The following is a 13,962-nucleotide window of genomic DNA, read 5'->3' on the forward strand; positions in this document are numbered from 1 at the left end:
AAGCCATGTTTGCATCAAGTCCTTTGGACTCACTTCCTATCTCCCTTACCTTTCTCTTAGAGAGTGAGAATTCCTTTTCACAAAGTTTACAATGTGTTGCTTCTTTGTCCTTCAACCAAACCAGTCCCTAGAAGGAAGAAACACGAATATTAATGCTCAAATTGTTAACACTTTAAAAACTACATGTGAAAACATTTTCAACCAAGAACATCTTGTAGGAATAGAGAGAGAGAGGACTTGGAAATGAGTCCTTTGAGAGATACTGAAATAGTTGGAGAATAAGTGTGGGATTTGCTTCAAAATAATCTGGATGAGGAGGAAGGGATAGGCGTTGACTATAAATACAAGATAGGCCATATACTGTTAAATATTGAAACTGGGTAATGGGTTAGTTTTTCTCTGTACAATTGTTTATGTTTGGACATTTCCATTATAAAAGGTTTAAAAATTAATGGGACTTTTCTTTAAGGAATAAAGAGCCTTAGCGATTATCTAGTCCAACAAAATTTAAGGATACATTTTCACTATGAAATGCATATGAGTTTGGCATTATGTATACCATATACCACAGTAAGTCCTTAAAATTTGAAGAGAATTTGGAAATCAGATGTTAGAATTCATTATTTTAGAGGAGACTTCACCTTAAATTAAGTCTTACATGGCTATTAATTTCCCTTAAATTCTATAACAAATGTAATGGCTACTGTGTAGATGAGTAGAAAACATATGTATTATAAGTTATTAACAGGTGAGAGTGTGACACCTGAAATTTCTAAATTGACCCATTCTTAACCCATCTAAGATCCTGGCTAGGAACACTTTTTTCCCTACAAAAGCAGTTTTGTTAAATGACACCAGTTTTATATGAGAAGACCCCGGTGAAGAACAGTCTTCAATGCTTCTGATTAACCTCATCACATGACTAAGCCACATTGCTGCTGCCGAAGAACCAAGTACAGCTGACCCTTGAACAACTGGGGGTTAGGGGTGCCGAACTCCACATCGACAAAAATCTGCATATAACTCTTGATTCCTCCCAAAACTTTAATAACCTGTTGACCAGAAGCCTTACCAATAACAGTTAACATATATACTGTATATGTATTACATGTATACATATACTATTTTATTCTTACAATAAAGTAAGCTAGAGGGGGAAAAAAACCTGGACAGCTCATATCAGACACACCAGTAAAGCGACTTCCAAATGTCCAAAAGCCTAATGGAAGCAGCTTTGCTTCCTGCCAAGCCATGGGATCATGACCTGAGCTGAAGGCAGACAGTTAACCAACTGAGCCACCCAGGCGCCCTGTGCTAGCGTTAAGTTGTATTTATACAGTTATATACATGGTATGTTTCATAATGAAAATTTTACAGAGCTTAAATAATGACAGTTGGGCAGACATCCCTACCCATCCAAAAAAATGTGAGAGCAAAATAAAAGGCATATACACAGATGCACAAATTCTTAAAACCTTTATCTTTTCAACTCAGCATTTTCCAGGAAGCTACCAAGGGATGCATTTCCCAAAACAAGGGAGTAAACCAAGAAAGAACTTAAAGGGTTCAGGAACCCTTTTAGGTAACAGGAACCCTAACATATGAGAAGGATAAAAGGAATTCTAAGAATGGCAGCAAAGGAAAATGTCAGGACAGGGGTGACCAGACCAGACTGAAGCAGGAGAGCAAAGAACTCCATGAGGGATGACTCCAAGGAAAAAAGAAAGAACGAAATAATTACCTGATTCATTTTGCCATGGGAAAAACTTTTTTTTTTAAATTTTATTTATTTGAGAGAGCTTGAGCAAGAGAGAGCACAAGCAGGGTGAAGGGCAGAGGGAGAAGCAGACTCCCCACTGAAAAGGGAGCCCAACATGGGACTCAATCCCAGGACCCCGGGATCATGACCTGAGCCAAAGGCAGACACTTAACTAAGCCACCCAGGCACCTCAACATGGGAAAAACTTTAATAAAGAAGCATGTTAGGGGAAAAAAATAAATAAAAATAAAAAATAAATCAAGCAAGCAAGCAAGCATGTTAGGGGTGGGGTGGCTGGGTGGCTCAGTCAGTGGAGCATCCGACTCTTGGTTTCCGCTTAAGTCATGATGGAGCCCTGCGTTGAGCCCCGAGTGTTCAGTGTGGAGTCTGCTTGTCTCTTTCCCTCTGCCCACCCCTCCCCCATTATCACACCCTCTCTCTCAAATAAATAAATCTTTTTTTTTTTTTTAGATTTTATTTATTTGTCAGAGAGAGGGAGAGAGAGGGCACGAGCAGGGGGAGGGACAGGCAGAGGGAGAAGAAAGCTGCCCACTGAGCAGGGAGCCCAACATGGGGCTCAATGCCAGGACCCTGGGATCATGACCTGAGCCGAAGGCAGACGCTTAACCGACTGAGCCACCCAGGTGTCCCTATATAAATAAAATCTTAAAAAAAAAAGAAAAAAGCATATTATAAAGGTGTTTGAAGGTATAAGAAAACTCAAATGCTCTAATTCAACAAAACTTTTTTTAAAATTCAATTTAGTTAACATATAGTATATTTTTAGTTTCAGGGGAAAGGCAATTATTAACTCCAGAAGAAAAAAGAGATAGTTCAAGAAAGAAAATATAATCACAACAAACTACATGGCCCAGCAAAGAGCAATATTTAAATAGTCAAAGAATATATAGTAAATGAATTCCATGAAAACTTTTAATTATATTGGGAGGACAATGAAGAGCAAACAGACCAGGGTGAGAGTGGGCAAAACTCCTCATCCACCATGTTAACCAGGCTATACAGATAGGTCTAAAATAGGTCTTAAATAAATGAGTGAATATATACTGCCTATTATTTAGAAATAGGGGGGTAAAGCCAGAAGGAACGACTAAAAGAATCGGAAGTCGCCCCCTTCAGGTGGCAGGAACTAGGGTGGATGAGGGACAAGGGGGTGAAGAACAGGAGACTACTACTTTTTTTAATTCTTTCTAGCACTACTTGACTTTTTAAATTACTTTCATGTAACACTTCGCTAAAAAAAACAGAATGGGAAGCTGTGTGGTAGAAGGTAATCTCACTGAACTACTCACAGAGAGACTATTTCCTCCTATGTTGTAGAAGGGATTCTTGCCTCCAGATGCATTCAGAACCATACACTGAACCACTGTACTAATCACTTTTCACACATATTAACCTCAGTATTCAAAGAAACCCTGTGCAAAATCCTCTGCGTGTTTCAGAAGCCATTCAGAAGAGGGAACAAACTCCATGAAGGGGGGAACTTGTTGATGGTCAAAACTACTAACAGACCAGCACAGGGACTCAAGGACTCTCAAAGGCAGTTTCACTCCATCAGGCCATGCTTTGTAGGAAGGTAGACAAAGTTCTCTCCAAGGTCATTTCCAGTATGATTACTGACTGCTTCTAGAGGCGTAACAGGGAGGAGCTGGATCCCCATCATCCCAGCTCCCTGTTCGGTGCTTCTGCCTCTATACATCCTGGGACTCAGCACCTCAGGTTTATATAGGCTTTACCTTCTAGTGGGGACTCACATATATCTCTACTTTCCTACTTGAGGAAAACACTTTCTACTCACCTGCAATGCTTTGTTGGCTTCTTTTATATCTTCTATTTTAAGTTTTGATCTGAAAAGATTACAAATGGGTCCATGTTTCAGTAAATATATTACATATAGAACATCTAGCAATTCATTAAGGTATTGGTTTTTCATAGGATATAAAACTGTATATACTACAGGATTCTAATGATCTTCTTTGACTAGTGGGATTATATTTTATATTTTCCTATATTCTCTAAATGTCCTAAGCAAAAATGTCCTTTTTAAATTTAAAAATTGCTTTAACAAAAGAATACTGGCATTTTCATGTGGTTGTGACAATATCAGTAAACGCTGTCATTTACTGTGGGCTCACAGTGCGCCAGACTTCATGCTATATGACCTTTGCATGTATATGCTCATTTAATCTTCAAAACAAAAAAACCTATTTTAAAACTTAAATAAAGATTTTATTTATTTGACAGAGAGAAACACAGCAAGAGAGGGAACACAAGCAGGGGAGTGGGAGAGGGAGAAGCAGGCTTCCCACTGAGCAGGGAGCCCGATGCGGGGCTCGATCCCAGGACCCTGGGACCATGACCTGAGCTGAAGGCAGACGCCTAACGACTGAGCCACCCAGGCGCCCCCAAAAACTCACCTATTTTAAAGATCAATCAATCAATATCAATAAAGTGAGGCCTGATGAGGTTTCATCACTCGCAACAGGTCAGAGAGGTAGTAACTGGGGAAGCCAGGATGCAAACCCTGGTCTTTGTGACGTTAAAGCCCATGCTAGCCGTTATACACCCATTTCTCTCCCAGAAGCAAAAGAATGGTAAGAGTGGGAATATTAAGGAAAAGAGAATTGTGATACTTTTCACCTTTTGAAAATACATGTTAATGAACACGCAGATTATAAATAGCAATAATTATCTGGGATCCTACTACCCAGAGAGGATAATCTACATGTTGATGATATGTGTATATTTTAAATTTAAATTCAATTACTTAACATAGTGTATTACTGGTTTCAGAGGTAGAGGTCAGTGATTCAGCCGTCTTATATAACACCCAGTGCTCATTACATCATCTGCCTCCTTAATGCCAATCACCCAGTTACGCCATCCCCCCGAGTATGTGTATATTTTAAATGGAGTCATCATTTATATAGTTTTCCATAAACAGCTCTTTTCAGGTATTAATATATCCTGAAAGGCTGAGAGCTACTGACTTGTCATTAAGTATCTGCCACATCATTATGGTAAAATGGTTACATGATAAACAATGAAAAATATAAAGTAGTTTATATAATTATCTACTGAACTTTCAACTTATTTCAAATTTCTCGCCACAAAAATTGTTCATTAAAATTGGAATGACCAAAATATTTGTATTATTTTTCTTAGGAAAACAACTTAAAAATGAAATTAGTGGATCAAAAGGTACATCAAGTCTCTGCTCCTGAGGCAGAACAGTAGGAAACTGCTTCATACTACAAGCGCTCCTTGTTCCAAGACCAAAAAAAACACCCAAAAATGTTAGTTTTTTTTGTTTTTGTTTTTTTTTTAAAGATTTTATTTATTTATTTGAGAGAGAGCACATGAGAGGGGGGAGGGTCAGAGGGAGGAGCAGACCCCCCGCGGAGCAGGGAGCCCGATGCGGGACTCGATCCCGGGACTCCAGGATCATGACCTGAGCCGAAGGCAGTCGCTTAACCGACTGAGCCACCCAGGTGCCCAAAATGTTAGTTTTTTATCTGGTTCACATACTTCTACCGTGGGAATAATCCATGTAAAACTACACAGATTAAAAATACAAACACAATACTAAAATTTTCTTGGCTAAATTCACATCTACAAAATGTGCCTGAAGAAAACTGACGCCGGGGGGAGTAAGAGCCAAAGCAGTAACTGCTACACAGAAAACCCGAACATGGAATAAAAGTAGCTTAATGGCATTTGCTATAGAGATCGTTATGGAAATTCACTGGCGTTGCTATATTTCTGGTTAAAATGCCTTTGTTCACAAATACGGACACTGGAAATATCGCCCCCTCTGATACGAGTTGCCAAACTAAGCTAAAGAAAGGAGCAGCAGTTCCAGGGCCAGTAAACACAATGTGCCAGAACATCTCCTCTCGGTAGGGAGGAAACAGAGGTCCGTATCGTTCCTTTTAATTAGCTTTTAGAAATATTTAATTGTGTAAAATATTTGACCATGGCATGAAAACAGCATAGGGAAGGGCCAAGATAAAACATGAGGCTATAATAAATGTGATACAATCGATTCTGACACTATAGGAAAAACACCCATAAATGATACAGCCTCTGATAATCCTGAAACCTCTGCTTTGAGGAAAGAAAAAAAAAATCTGTAATTTTCTTTACATGGAAAGAATATCTTTTACAGAAAACTACATTTGGAAGAGTCCTGGAAATTTATTTTTCTAAACTAAAAATTCTCTTCTTGGAATTTAAGCCTTGATGAGGATAAGAGAAAAGCTGGTTATCATCCTTCACATATTTTAAACCCAGTCATTATAATACAGACATATTAGTTTAGATTCTCTTCCTTGAATATTCCATCCTAATATTTCATGTTCCACATTTTCTTCAAATGTGAACAGCTCACTTTCATTTTGTTTAATCCTAATTTGTCTCTCTACAATTTATTCAGAATAACATTTAAAACCTTTCAAAATTTATCAAAAATTCTTTTTAAGAATCCTTTAATAAGAAATCAGTAAGATTAAATACTTCATTAGTGAAAGTATTTTTCTAGTTAAAATTAATCATTTACATTTAAAATCACAGGTTCAGAAAGTGAGCACTAGAAAGTAATTTTCACATCCAACCTCATCTGACAAGAAAACTGATACTCTGGTTGTGATAAGCAAAGGTACTGTGCTAGGGGTTTTCACATGCTTATTCTCAGTTAATTAGAAAAAGAACCCTTTGGGGATTTTCTAACACTCCATTTTACAAATGTGGAACTGGGCTTAAAGATGTTAAATAACCCTAAGTCACAAAACTAGTAAATGGTAGAGGAATACTTATTCCTGTGATACTAATGAATACTAATTTTTAAGTTTAATCATAACTTGAAAACACAGTCTTGCATGGTTCTTTCTGAAACCTGTATTTTCCCTTTTTTTTTTTAATTTTTTTTTTTTTTTTTAAGATTTTATTTATTTGCGAGAGAGAGAATGAGAGACAGAGAGCATGAGAGGGAGGAGGGTCAGAGGGAGAAGCAGACTCCCTGCTGAGCAGGGAGCCCGATGCGGGACTCGATCCCGGGACTCCAGGATCATGACCTGAGCCGAAGGCAGTCGCTTAACCAACTGAGCCACCCAGGCGCCCCTGTATTTTCCCTTTTAATAAAATTAAATATGGTTCATATTATTCCAAATGACCTTTATCCTCCCACTCTGCATTTTAAATAATACCCAAATGGACTATATAAAGCCTAAAGGCTTCTGGTAAATTAGAAGCAAAGATTAAAAGTACTGATCCAACCTCAGTCCCTCCTCATCAACAAATTTTTAAAAAGATATTCATCACCCTGTGTATTAGGGAGGAACCCGATAGCTTATAATCACAGGAGCCAGAGGATGAAGAGGAAGAATAAAAGTCTTTCACAGATAACCTGGTGTGGTATGGAAAACCTCACAGGGGCCTCTGTCTCTCCTCCAGCCCTGATAAATTATTCTCACCACTCAAGAGGACTACGGTTAAGAAAGGATAAAAGGGGGGCGGGGGGGAGAAAGAAAGAAAAGGATAAAAGGAGTTCTGACTCAAAGCTGGTCCAATCCATGTCTTAGAGACTATGGCCCCAGAAACAGCAGATGAAAACTAATAAATCTGTGCCATAACAATTCAAAGATTAACAAGGAAAAAACATATCAAAAATGAAGTAAAAAGACAAAAGACAAACAGAAGATGTACAATGTGTACAATTTTTAAAATCCCCTAAGAAAAAGATGAGCAACCAAAAATATGCACAGGATATGAACAGACAGTAAACTATAAACAAAATGGAACACAAATAAATATAGACGTTCAGGGGCACCTGGCTGGCTCCATCCGTGGAGCATCCAACACTTGATCTCGGGGTTGTGGGTTTGAGCCCCACGTTGGGCATAGAGATTACTTAAAGAGATAAATATAGATGCTCAACTGTGCTTATGGTTAACAAAATACAAATCAAAACAGTAAGATTTTCAACTATCAGACTGGCAAAAACATTCTCTCCTACTAATATTGGAAATATTGAAGGGGTCTAATATTGGAGATAGAGGATAATTTGACACTACCAGAATTTTTTTAAAGCACATTCTTTTTGGCCCAGCAATCACCTTTAGGAACCCACTCTTCAGATATATTCATTAAAGTGTATCAAGATAATATGTTAAGAAAAAAAAAAAGAAGAAGAAGAAGGTAGCAGGAGGGGAAGAATGAAGCAGGGGAAATCGGAGGGGTAGACGAACCATGAGAGATGATGGACTCTGAAAAACAAACAGGGTTCTAGAGGGGAGGGGGGTGGGAGGATGGGTTAGCCTGGTGGTGGGTATTGAGGAGGGCACATTCTGCATGGAGCACTGGGTGTTATGCACAAACAATGAATCATGGAACACTACATCTAAAACTAATGATGTAATGTATGGGGATTAACATAAGAATAAAAAAATTTTTTTTAAATAAATAAAAAAATAAAATAAAATAAGTGTATCAAGATACATCAACACAAGCATACAAGGATTTCACAGCATTATCATTTATAAAAGAAAAAAAATTAGAAAGTTTAAATTATAGCACACCCATCCTATGGAACATCTTGATGTACTGATTTGGAAAAACCTGTTCTAACATATTCTTAAGTAAAAAAAACAAACTCACAAACTTCAGAAGAACATGCATACAGTAGTTACAGAGGAGGTAGGCATGTATAAAAAAACTTAATAAAAAAAAAAAACTTAGTCAAAATAACCCTTGAAAATCCTTAAATAGCCCATAAAGTTCAGTATAGATTGTTGAGTATGTCCAACCTTGAGCAGTAATTTTCATGCAAACCAAAAATTGAGAAACAATGAACTAGACTAAAGGAAAAAGGGGAAAAAAGTGAATTCAGAGGTGCCTGGTTGGCTCAGTTGGTAGAACATGCGACTCTTTAAGTAGGCTCCACGCTAGGCCTACTCAATGCAGGGCTTGAACTCATGATCCTGAGATCAAAACCGGAGCCAAGATCAAGAGATGAATGCTTAACCAAATGAGCCACCCAGGTGCCCTGAGCGTGCAACTCTTGATCTCAGGGTTGTAGGTTCGAGCTCCACATTGGGTATAGAGATTACTTAAAATCTTAAAAAAAAAAAAAAAAAGTGAGGAATCAGAGGGTATCATGCTAAGTGAAATAAGTCAGAGAAAGACAAATATCATATGATTTCACTCATATGTGGAATTTAAGAAAACAAACAGATGTACAAAGGGGAAGGGGAGGTAAAAATAAGAACTGAGAGGAAGGCAAACCATAAGAGACTCTATAGTTAAGAGAACAAACTGAGGGCTGCTGGGGGGTGGGGAGGGGCTAAATGGGTGATGGGGATTAAGGAGGGCACTTACTAGGATGAGCACTGGGTGTTATATGTAAAGTAATAAATCACTAAATTCTACTCTTGAAATCGTTAATACTACACTATATGTTAATTAATTTGAACTTAAATAAAATTTAAAAAGTGAATTCAGCTATCTAAACATTAAAATGATTATGCCTTTAATAAACTATACAGTTTTTAGCACTGCGTGGGAGATGGGTGGAAGGTAATATACACATTCCCCTTTTACTATTCTAATCTGTTTTAATATTAAACCTTTATGATCTTAAATGTAAATATTATTTTTGTTGTGGGGATTGTGCATTGCTGAGTCCTTGGCACTTGGAATACTGCCTGGCACGTAATACAAGCTTAGTATTTGTCAAATGAATAAATGAGAAATAAGGTAATAATAAGCACTTAGCATAGGGTCTAGGTCAAAGTGCTCATTAGGTGAATGCCAGATTAGAATTGAAATCTTGCTTATTAGACTCACAATGTAAATTGTTCTTTGAATTTATAGAAACAAAAATAGCTTTATCTTTTCTTTTTTAAAGGCAACTCTACCCCGAATGTGGAGTTCAAACTCATGACCCCAAGATCAAGAGTCACATGTTCTACTAACTGGGCCAGACAGGCACCCCAACAGCTTTATCTTTTTCAGAACTAGTATTTCCTTTTGTGGTTTTAGTGAACTACTCTCCTATGGCCTTAGAAATTGGTCTCAAGATTTCTTAATGGAACTTCATCTTTAGCAATGAAGTCTCCTTTCCAGTTACAATTTCTATTGAGTTTGTTACAAATGATATATACGTACATATATGACTAATGATATATGATGAGATAGTCACATATAAATTTGTTATGAGGTTCACTAAGGCTCACTAACTTTGAGGATTGATACTTGGGAGAGGGAGGAAATTGTGCTATTTGAATTTTTAACCACATAAAACAACAAAGGGGTTTATACAGGTGATAAGATTATGGGCACTATAGCTTTCTTTTACTTTTCTCTTTTTTGGTGTTTTGTTTTTTTTTTTTAACATGGCAGTGATACATTCAATACTAAATTAAACCTTCCGAGGCTTATCCCAGATACTTGGCAATATGTTCAATCAGGGCACAAAGATGAAGCTGCTAACCCAAAACACAGACCACATGGAACAAGGAGGAAGGTGAGAAAGACAGAACACTACTTCTTCTTGTCTTTCTAGCAACCCAGTAACACTTGGCTGCAACAGAACCAACCACACTGTATGGAGTTAAGCCCCAACTCGAGCATAAAACTCTCCACTTCTCACAATGTTGGCTCCTTCTCAAAACAGTCTGAAAATGATCTCTCCAGGTATTTTGGAAATTTGGTTTCTGTTGCTCTGGGGAAAATATATTAAATGAACTTCTGAATTCTCTAATTTGAAGAAATGAAACAAGAGTCTTAACTTTCATCTACTGGAAAGCATTTAAAGTTAAAATGTATTAAACTGAACCTAACTTTTAACAAAATCGCTCCAATCCAGTCTTGCATGTTTACCTTTAAGGTTTTTGGTTTTGATTTTAATAGTTTATATATTTTTTTTCTATATTTAAACTCTTCTGCCTACTTGGTTTGGCACACTCCTACCTTTATAAATGTCAATGACTATATAGATGAAGGAAAAAAGAGAAATTACTCGCTAAGTTTGTTGCCAAGTTCTTCAAGAGCTTGCTCCTGTTCATGATATATTTTTTTCAACTGCTGATTTTCATCCTGGATGTTAAGGAACTCCTTCAAAACAATAAAAGACAGAAAATGCAATTTAAAAGAAATAAACAAAAAACTCCCCATTGTATACATACCAGTAATTAGGAACATATATCCTTTAGCTTTTTATAAAAAACAGAACTCTATGTCCAAGCTCTTTCATAGCTGTTCCATCAACTATCACCTATTTCCCATTCATTTAATCTCCTTACTGGTTTTCTTTTCTTTTAAGATTTATTTATTTATTTGAGGAGGGGAGGGCCAGAAGGAAAGAAAGAATCTCAAGCAGACTCCCCAGTGAGCACGGAGCCCAACACAAGGCTCAGGGCTCAATCCCACGACCCTGAGATCATGACCTGAGCTGAAACCAAGAGTCAGATGCTCAACCGAATGAGCTACCCAGGCGCCCCATGGTTTTTTTTTTTTTAAAGTAAACTCTCCACCCAATGTGGGGCCTGAACTCATGACCCCAAAGAGTCACCCCTTCTTACTGGTATTTTTAAAGATGACCAGTATATTCTGTCTCTTTGGTATAAATATAAATTATGATTTCTCTTTTTAAGTAACTTAGTTTTCAAAGATACAATTTTTAAAGTTTTACCACCATTTACTTTTTTAAGACTAATGATTTGTTGGGTCTCATTTCTAAGATGAGATAAGGCATCTTTCTCCTTTTGAAGATCTTCCTGCAAAGTCTGCCTCCATTCCTTCTCAATCTTCAAATCAGTTTCCAGCTGCACCCTTGAATGACAAACACACAGAAGCTTAGTGCTATTTCTCACATGACAGTTGTCTTTCTTCAATAACACCATCTTTTTGATTATCTTCACTTTTGTGCATTTCTTCAGGTATTTTCTTTCATAAATATTTTTTGTAAACAAGTTCAGCAGCACCGGGTTTTCTGATCCCAACATATCAATATATTTGCCAACCAAAAAAACTCCTTCCTAAACAATAATTTATGTCATTTTTAAATTCTGTGTACATAAATGCCATATGAGCATATAAAATGCCTTGAAGGGTATACCACACTATTAAAACTGGTTGTATCTTGGGGGAATAAAACAAAGGAGAAAAATGTGAAGTTTTAATTATTTACATTTCTGTGCCATGTACAAAATTTTACAACTAACTATTGTTCTGATATAAGAATTACAGCAACCACTAAACCAATTAAACATCAGTCACAGAAAAATCAACCCTGGTACTTTACAGATTGCTTACAGGACAGAGTTAAGCCCAAGAGACACCAAGAGGAAAACTCATACAGGCTGGAAATGCCAATTCACATTCGAAAGCACTAACATCATCATTCTAACAGGTGCTATCCGGCAAAACAAAAGTAATCAAATTCCTACACTTTAGGATACCAAAGAGAAATCATTTTGAAAATTATTGCTCATAAGTAGGTATAACAGATGAGGCATAAACAAATAATGCTACAATCTCTAATACTTTAAATTTTATTTTATTTATTTTTTAAGATTTCATTTATTTATTTGACAGAGAGAGACACAGAGAGGGAACACAAGCAGGGGGAGTGGAAGAGGGAGAAGCAGGCTTCCCACGAAGCAGGGAGCCCGATGCGGGGCTCGATCCCAGGACCCTGGGATCATGACCTGAGCCAAAGGCAGATGCTTAACCAACTGAGCCACCCACGTGCCCTCTAATACTTTAAATTTTAATATCAATATATAATATTGAGACTTTCACAATATATCATTTTAATACTCTTGTGTTGATATTTTGATTACTTTTGTTTCCTCATAAAGTTAGCATTTCTATCTATAGCCATATTATTTTTCCGTGAAGTAAATTTTAGATTTTATAATTCAGGTTGAAGAGAAGAGATACCCCTAAATGGAATTTACAAATTGTTGATAAATACTATTTCACTACAAATTCAAAAGGAATACAGAGACAGGTATATGTTAGTAAAACTGAAGTAACCAAAGTATGGAGTGCCTTGAGTGGCCTCATCATCCAGAATCAGAAAAAAAACAGTGAAAAAGCAAAGGAAAAATATTTTTAAGTTATTATAAATATATTGTCAAAATACACATTGACCACAAGAGGCAGAAACCATAAAGGAAAAAAAAAAGGAAAAACTATTTAAAACTTCAAAATATCTAGGGGCGCCCGGGGGGCTCAGTCGTTAAGCATCTGCCTTCGGCTCAGGTCATGATCCCAGGGTCCTGGGATCGAGCCCCGCATCGGGCTCCCTGCTCTGTGGGAAGCCTGCTTCTCCCTCTCCCACTCCCTCTGCTTGTGTTCCCTCTCTCACTGTCTCACTCTCTGTCAAATAAATAAATTAAAAAAAAAAATTTAAAAATCTTAAAAACTTTAAAATGTCTAAATTAAAAAACCACTATGAACAAAGTTTAAAAACAGTAAATTTAGAAAATATTTCAGTGTATGTGAGATACCCAGAGTAAATAAAGAACTCTTACAAGTAAATATTAATAAGCTGAACACTCCAAGGGAAAAAGTAGATAAGAACTGGCAATTCATAAAATAAGGAAATACAAAAGGATCCCACCAATAATCAAAGATACAAACTCAAACGATAAAGCACAATTTTTCAGGCTAAAGGATTCCTTTAGATTAACTGATACAATGGTGTATTAATTGATATGATACATTGCCCATGACATAGCACATGCAATAAACAAGATACTAAAAAGCATGTAGTATGATCCTCTTTCTAAAATACATAAAAAACATCTATGTATACCAAAAAAAGGGATATTCATCAAAATGTAAAAAAAAAAAACCAACTATCTCTAATTTTTATTTTCTTCACATTTTCCTACATTTTCCAACAGCATGTAATATTTTCAAAGTCAGAAATCAATAAAGTTATTTCCATTTTAGGAGAAAAAAATGGAAATTGTTTTTCTTGAACAGAGTCCCAGCTGCCCCTTTCTACAGAAACCGTTACAATTTTTCTGAGCCATCAGGGATTCCCTGATCTCCAAATTGTTCACATGTTCATGCTCTACCAAAATGGCACCAACTGAGAGACAAAATTATTTTCATGGTTTTAGCAGAAACAAACATCTTCTCTCTAGAGTTGTATCCAAGACTTATTAACTAGG

General features: G+C 36.7%; 1 protein-coding gene across 2 annotated transcripts in view; it reads right to left on the reverse strand.

The window, feature by feature from the left end:
- Nucleotides 1–13,962, reverse strand: part of RUFY2 (RUN and FYVE domain containing 2) — a 47,598-nt gene that overhangs the window by 1,823 nt on the left and 31,813 nt on the right. For both annotated transcript variants that reach the window (XM_044916045.1, XM_021700062.2), the window contains exons 14-17: nucleotides 11,476–11,605; nucleotides 10,794–10,888; nucleotides 3,576–3,624; nucleotides 50–127 (exon numbers count right to left, since the gene is read on the reverse strand). In XM_044916045.1, coding sequence (XP_044771980.1) covers nucleotides 50–127; nucleotides 3,576–3,624; nucleotides 10,794–10,888; nucleotides 11,476–11,605 — 352 coding nt within the window. The remainder of the gene's footprint in view (nucleotides 1–49; nucleotides 128–3,575; nucleotides 3,625–10,793; nucleotides 10,889–11,475; nucleotides 11,606–13,962) is intronic.

Source organism: Neomonachus schauinslandi, chromosome 6 (assembly GCF_002201575.2).
Source record: "Neomonachus schauinslandi chromosome 6, ASM220157v2, whole genome shotgun sequence".
Classification (NCBI taxonomy): Eukaryota; Metazoa; Chordata; class Mammalia; order Carnivora; family Phocidae; genus Neomonachus; species Neomonachus schauinslandi.